Raw genomic sequence first — 6,856 nt, forward strand, 5'->3', positions numbered from 1 at the left:
CTCGAACCCGCGAGCTCAGGCAATCCACTCACCTCAGCCTCCCAAAGCGTGGGATTACAGGCTGAGCCACCGAGCCTGGCCTGGCTAATTTTTTTATTTTCTGTAGAGATGCAGTCTTGCTATGTTGCCCAAGGCTGGTCTTGAACTCCTGGGCTCAAGTGATCCTCCTGTCTCAGCCTCCCAAAACACTGGGATTACAGGTGTGAGCCTCCGTGAATGGCAACCTGACCACATTTAATCCTCAGTGTCCAGCTGAGACGAGAGGGTTTGAGAGGCTGTGGAACATGCCCTGTACCTCCACACACTTGGTGACTGAGCCAGCTGCTATCTCTGGATTTTGTCCTCCCAAACCCAGTCCTTCCTGAAATCCACTCTCACTCAGAATGGCAGCAGAGGCCTCCTGGAAACCTTTTTTCCTATATAGATGTAACCTTTTTGAGACCTGCTTTTGGAGTTCAGTCTGTACTAAAGAGCAAAATCCCATGGTGGGAGGGGACCTTGAGATAAGCCTCATAGGAGCTTCTCCCTGTGTGGACAGAGGCAGCACGCAGACCAAGAGGGGAGCATAGGAACAACAGAGACCAAGTCAGGCAGAACATACCTGGAGGGTGTTTTCTAATAGCTTTCTTTGAATGCTATTTTTACTTAAATTTGATATGCAAGCAGAGATAATTGGTATTTATTTGCATATTTATACTGTTGCTTAAAATAGAAAGTTATTTGTAATTGCCTGTTCAAATGTGGAATGAGCCACATATTCTGAAAGCCCTAAACCCAAGTCTGCAAACCTTGGCACTTGTCTTGGTTGCCATCTAGTGGTGGCCACTAGAACTGCATGTGTGATGCCTCAAGATGACAGGTGACACATCCAGCCGGTTTAGAGATCTAAGTGACAGGTGATAGGTGACAGATATCATGCTAATGACCTAATGCTAATTTAGAGCAAATATTTTAAAGCCATAGAGCTGCAAAAGTAAGTGCAATGCTTTAAAAGGCATTTGTTCTTTCCCCCATCAACACTGTGCAGCCCTGAATGCCTCAGGTTGGAGTCCAGCTGTAGCCCTGAACACTTAGCGAGCCCTAGGACCAGCCTCAGAGATCTGACCTTCTGATGTGTGCTGAAATCTAAACCAATGCTGGCGGCTGACTCCTGGCCTGAGGGCATCCTGTGGCTAAGGGTGTGGGTGGGGTAGGTTGGAGAGAACACCAGGCTGGACTTGGGAGTCCTGTCTCCACTTTGCCTCCAACTGACTGTGTGATCTTGAGAAAGTCACTTCTGCTTTCTGGGCCTCAGTTTTTCTATTAGTACAATAGGGACTTTGTCTAGACAAAAGATGATGGGTAGGAAGCTGCTATCTTGTCTTGAGCGTTCTGAGGCAGCCTCCAGACTCAGTGGGAAAAAAGTGCCATGATCAATTAGTTATGTCCGCCCTGGGCACAAAGAGAGTGGTGGCAGATGTACTTCACATTTGCTATCCTTAAACTCAATGAACCCTGGAGGCCTCTCCCCCCAGCTCTGAGAGGGCAGAGCCTTCTGTTTCCCAGGAGACCTATGGTTGTTCTCTCTTCATCCACTCAGCTCAGACTCAGGAAGGTTTTATACACATATTTGAGCCATAGTGGGGAAAAATTCCTTCCCAAATCTACTGGGGAAAGGGAAGGGATTTCTTTTTTCTTTTAAGATTTGACCCTTCTGGGCACGATGGCTCACACCTACAATCCCAACACTTTGGGAGGTGGAGGCAAGAGGATTGCCTGAGCCCAGGGGTTTGAGACCAGCCTGGGCAACTTGGCAAGACCTCATCTTTACAATAAATCAAAATATTAGCCAGGCGTGGTGGCACACTCCTGTGGTTCCAGCTACTTGGAAGGCAGAAGGATTGCCTGAGCCTGGCAGGTTGAGACCGTGGTGACCATGAGCACTCCAGCCTGGACAACAGAGTGGGACTCCAACTCAAAAAGAAAAAAAAAAAGATTTGACCCTGTTTCTAAGAATCATGAACCTCAGAAGAAGGCAGAGGTCATGAATCCAATACAGTGAGAACCCAGAGAAGCATAAATATCTGGACAGTGAGATGTGCCCCTTACATGCCCTGTAAGTCTGTCAGTCTGAGGCTTCAGGCGCTCTAAAGTGACATCTATCTCCCTAAGGGTACTCCCTATGGGTGTTCCGCCACAGACCTCCATGGGTGTTATGGTACAGAAGGGGCTCCGTGAACCACTGGGCAACCCTGGTTGGTTAAGGAGTCGGCCACGCAAGGTGACATTACTGCAGGATTGCTCAGAGGCTGGCCCAGGGTGGTGTGCACCATTAGCCTCCAGCAGGGGGCTAGACTGTGTGGCTTTCCCCAGATGTCTTTGAACCTGGGACCTTGTGTCCACCTAGCACCTTGGGAGACTGACTGGTCCATGGAAGACATTTTGGGAAACGTCTTCTTGGATCAGCCCTGGATGGGAGGGGCCGGGGAAGATGGGAGAAGTAGAGGAAGCAGTACTTCTCCCGAGAAGACTTCCCTGCTTAGCCCTGAGGGATTTGTTTCTTACCCAAGATCCCATTAGAGCCTTGTGATATCATGGGGGGCAGGGGGAGTGAAGGATAAAAAGAACGATGTACATTGAGCACCTGGTGTATGCCAGGTAGTGAGTAGGGTACTGCAGGTCTGTCTTCTCAACCAAATGCCTCATAGCCATGGGGAGTAGATAATGTTCATCTTACCTTATAGATCTTTAAATTGAGGCTCCAGAGGTTATTGTACTGGCCAAGGCCTCAGGGCCTGTGAATGTTACCATAAGAATAGCTAGCAGCCAGGCTAGGTGGCTCAGCCTGTAATCCTGTGCCTTTGGGAGGCTGAGGTGAGTGGATTGCCTGAGCCCGCAGGTTCGAGACCTGCCTGGGCAGCGAGACCTCATCTCTACAATAAAAAAAAAAAAAAAAAAAAAAAATTCAGCCGGGCGTGGTAGCGCGCGCCTGTAATTCTGGTTACTCGGAAGGCTGAGGCGGAAGGATCGCCGGAGCCCAGCAGGTCGAGGCTGCGGCGGCCGGGAGCGGCCACTGCACTCCAGCCTGGGCGACAGAGTGAGACTCCAACTCAAAAAGGAAAAAAAAAAGAATAGCTAGCAGCTGGGCTCGGTGGCTCAGCCTGTAATCCCGTGCCTCTGGGAGGCTGAGGTGAGTGGATTGCCTGAGCCTGTAGGTTCGAGACCTGCCTGGGCAGCGAGACCTCATCTCTACAATAAATCAAAAAATCAGCCAGGTGTGGTAGCGCGCGCCTCTAATTCCGGCTACTCGGAAGGCTGAAGTGGAAGGATCGCCAGAGCCCAGCAGGTCTGCACTCCAGTCTGGGCGACAGAGTGAGACTCCAACTCAAAAAAAAAAAAAGATTAGCTAGCAGCCAGGCTCCGTGGCTCAGCCTGTAATCCCGTGCCTTTGGGAGGCTGAGGTGAGTGGATTGCCTGAGCCCGCAGGTTTGAGACCCGCCTGGGCAGTGAGACCTCATCTCTACAATAAATTAAAAAAAAAAAAAATCAGCCGGGCGTGGTAGCGCGTGCCTGTAATTCTGGTTACTCGGAAGGCTGAGGCGGAAGGATCGCCGGAGACCAGCAGGTCGAGGCTGCGGCGGCCGGGAGCGGCCACTACACTCCAGTCTGGGCGACGGAGTGAGACTCCAATTCATGAAGAGCTCACTGTGTGACAGGCACTGTACTGGGCACTGAATGTGTTAACTGTCCATCCTCACAACACTCCTGTGGTTGTTTTGAGAAGGCCAAGGCTCATCACTGGACACGGTGGCTCACGCCTGTCAACCCAGCACTTTGAGAGGTGGAGATGAGAGGATTGCCTAGGTCCAGGGGTTCAAGACCAGCCTGGGCAACTTGGCAAGGCCTTGTCTCTGCAATTTTAAAAAAATTAGCCAGGTATGGTGGTGCTCACCTGTGGTTCCAGCTACTTGGAAGGCTGAGGTGGAAGGATTGCCTGAGCCCAGCAGGTCAAGGCTGCAGTGGCCGGGAATGTGCCACTGCATTCTAGCCTGGGCAACACAGTGAGACTCCGACTCAAAAAAAAAAAGGCCAGCCGGGCTCAGTGGCTCAGCCTGTAATCCTGCACCTTGGGAGGCTGAGGTGAGTGGATTGCCTGAGCCTATGGGTTCAAGACCCGCCCGGGCAACTTGGTGAGACCTCATCTCTACAATAAATCAAAAAAATTAGCCGGGTGTGGTAGCATGCGCCTGTAGTTCCAGCTACGTGGAAGGCTGAGGCTGAAGGATCGCCGGAGCCCCAGCAAGTCAAGGCTGCGGTGACCGGGAGCGGCCACTGCACTCCAGTCTGGGTGACAGAGTGAGACTCCAACTCAAAAAAAAAAAAGAGAAGGCCAAGGCTCAGAGAGGTTAAATATCTTGCCCAAGGTTACCCAGGAAGCAGCAAGACCAGGATTCACACCCAGGCAACCTGACTCCAGAGCCCCTGCACTGAAGTGATCCTCACCACTCTGGAGACCGCCTGGGTCATCCTCCCCCAAAGAGTGTTTGTCTCACCCCAAGTGCCAGGAGCACCTGCCAAGTTATGAAGTGGGGCTGGACTGGTGTTTGTGTGGAAGGACCTCCCCACTGAGACCCAGGGAACCATCTCTGCCACTCACTGCCTGGCAGGGCTACGACCTCTATGATCACTTCAGGCCTCCTTCCTTCCCTCTCCAGGCTGGCGGCCATTGCCCTGCTAGTCCTGGACGAGGAGGAGAGTGCCTTCTGGTGCCTGGTGGCCATCGTGGAGATCATCTTGCCGGCCGATTACTATAGTAAGACACTGACAGCGTCCCAGGTGAGCGGGACCGGGAGGGGACTTGGTAGCCAGGCAGGGCAGTGCCCTGCCGCTGTTCCTGCAAGCCAGTGACTCTCCAGAAAGCTGGGTATCTCTCAGACCTCCATTGTTCCCTCTGTGTGGTAGGATCGCTTTTGACTGTATGGGAGGGAAACCCACCCTGGTTTCAATAATTACCAACACAGGGAGGCCCACGTTGTTTCATCCGCACTCCCACTCACGCCCCCTGCTTTATCTTGAAGTAAATGCCAGACTTTCAGGCACCATTTTAGTTTACTCATGAACCCTTCACTAGGTTCACTGGTGTCTAGATTCAGCGAGTTCCCTTAGGTTTTGAGCCGGACACTCGGCCTCCATGGCTGGCCTGGGATTCTGGGTAAGAGAGGGAGGACAGGGAGCCACCAGGTGTTGGCCACAGCTGACACTAATGCCTGGAAGAGGACGTAGTCGGAGAGAGCAGAGTAACCAGCAGTTATGGGAAGAAAGAGCGGGCAGAGACAGAGACGGGGCCATCCCAGCACCAGGAAGACCGTGAAAGGACCACGTCTTAGAACCAGGGAAGGAGCCAGTGTGGGGAGTGATCAACCAATTCAGGGAAACAAGGATGGAAGCATGACAGTGGACCTACAGAGAGGCACTGGCCACCAGCATCCTGCTTTGTGAGGGATCCTTGATGTCTAGTAGGCAGGATGTTATGCCCCCCCATGCATTATGCCCCGCCCCGACCTTGCCCCAAACATCCATCGAGCATCTTGGGTATCGGGCCCAAATTGGGTAGAGAGAAGCGGTCTTCGTGTCAGCGGATACAGGCCTGGAGATGAAGCTCCTCAGGGCCTTCAGGGCCTTCGTGCATGAGGCCAGTTTCTCTAACTGCCAGGAGGACCAGCCTGACCCCTGAGCTCCAGCTTGGCTAGTGATGCAGGTGGGGAAGGGGGCAGGGAACTTGCCAGCCTGCACAGAGCTCTGTCGCAAAGCCTGATGCTCCAACCCAGGTGATCTCACCTGTGCTGGGAACCTTGGCATGCCACTGCACCTGGCTCCCAGCCAGGCTGGGCTCTGACTCCCCCAGGTGCCTCCTGGGAAGGGCAGGATAGGTCCTGTCCTACTCAGAGAGGTCCTGTCCTACTCAGAGAGGCTCCAGGATTGTGTGTGGACTGACCTGGCAGGGAGGGAGGCAGCCCCTCTGGCTCTAGGTAACAAGCCTGCTTCCAGGTGGACCAGCGGGTACTCCAGGACCTCCTCTCGGAGAAGCTGCCCAGGCTGATGGCCCACCTGAGGCAGCACTGTGTGGACCTCTCCCTTGTCACCTTCAACTGGTTCCTCGTGGTCTTTGCAGACAGTCTCATCAGCGACATCCTTCTTCGGGTCTGGGATGCCTTCCTGTATGAGGGGACCAAGGTAGGGCCCCGCCAGGGGGTGGGCAAGACCCTTTACTGCTCTGGGTCTTGATTCGGCCCCCAGAGGGTAGGAAGGCAGTGCACACCTGCCAGGGCTGTGAGGGCTGTCTCCTGAGAGTGTGGCTTTATACACCACGCCTCTGAAGCTGGGTCCTAAAGTTGGGGATTTCCTTTCCCTGGAGAGAAGGCATGAGTATGACAGGGAGGCACGTTCCTATCCTATGTGTTTTTCCCAGGCACCCGTACCACCCCTTGTTCTCCTCCTCCTGGTTGGACTAAGCCCTGGATCAGGAGGCCAGGTCTTGGGTCTGGTCCCAATTCTTTCCTGATCTTGCCAGGAGACCCTGGGCAGCTCCCTCACCTCCACCCCCTCCACCAGCCCCATTTTCTACCTCACAGTCATCAGAGCGCCTCAGTTTGTCGTTTCGTTTGGTCCCTGCCAAAGCCCCGCGTAAAACACAGTGACAGCCCTATTCGGTTCAACAGCCATGCCTCGCCCAGGGCCATGGGACAAGACAGGCTAGAAAGAACCAGGACTGCCGGGCTCAGTGGCTCAGCCTGTAATCCCACGCTTTGGGAGACCAAGGTGAGTGGATTGCCTGAGCCCGAGGGTTCGAGACCCGCCTGGGCAACTTGGCGAGACC

General features: G+C 53.6%; 1 protein-coding gene across 1 annotated transcript in view; it reads left to right on the plus strand.

Moving 5' to 3' along the window:
• LOC103250756 (TBC1 domain family member 2A-like) overlaps positions 1 to 6,856 on the plus strand; it is a 21,058-nt gene that overhangs the window by 11,890 nt on the left and 2,312 nt on the right. Inside the window, exons 6-7 of the mRNA XM_008049348.2 lie at positions 4,695 to 4,815; positions 6,028 to 6,213. Coding sequence (XP_008047539.2) covers positions 4,695 to 4,815; positions 6,028 to 6,213 — 307 coding nt within the window. The remainder of the gene's footprint in view (positions 1 to 4,694; positions 4,816 to 6,027; positions 6,214 to 6,856) is intronic.

Source organism: Carlito syrichta, unplaced genomic scaffold, assembly GCF_000164805.1.
Source record: "Carlito syrichta isolate Samal-C Ts95f unplaced genomic scaffold, Tarsius_syrichta-2.0.1 Scaffold132543, whole genome shotgun sequence".
Taxonomy (NCBI): Eukaryota; Metazoa; Chordata; class Mammalia; order Primates; family Tarsiidae; genus Carlito; species Carlito syrichta.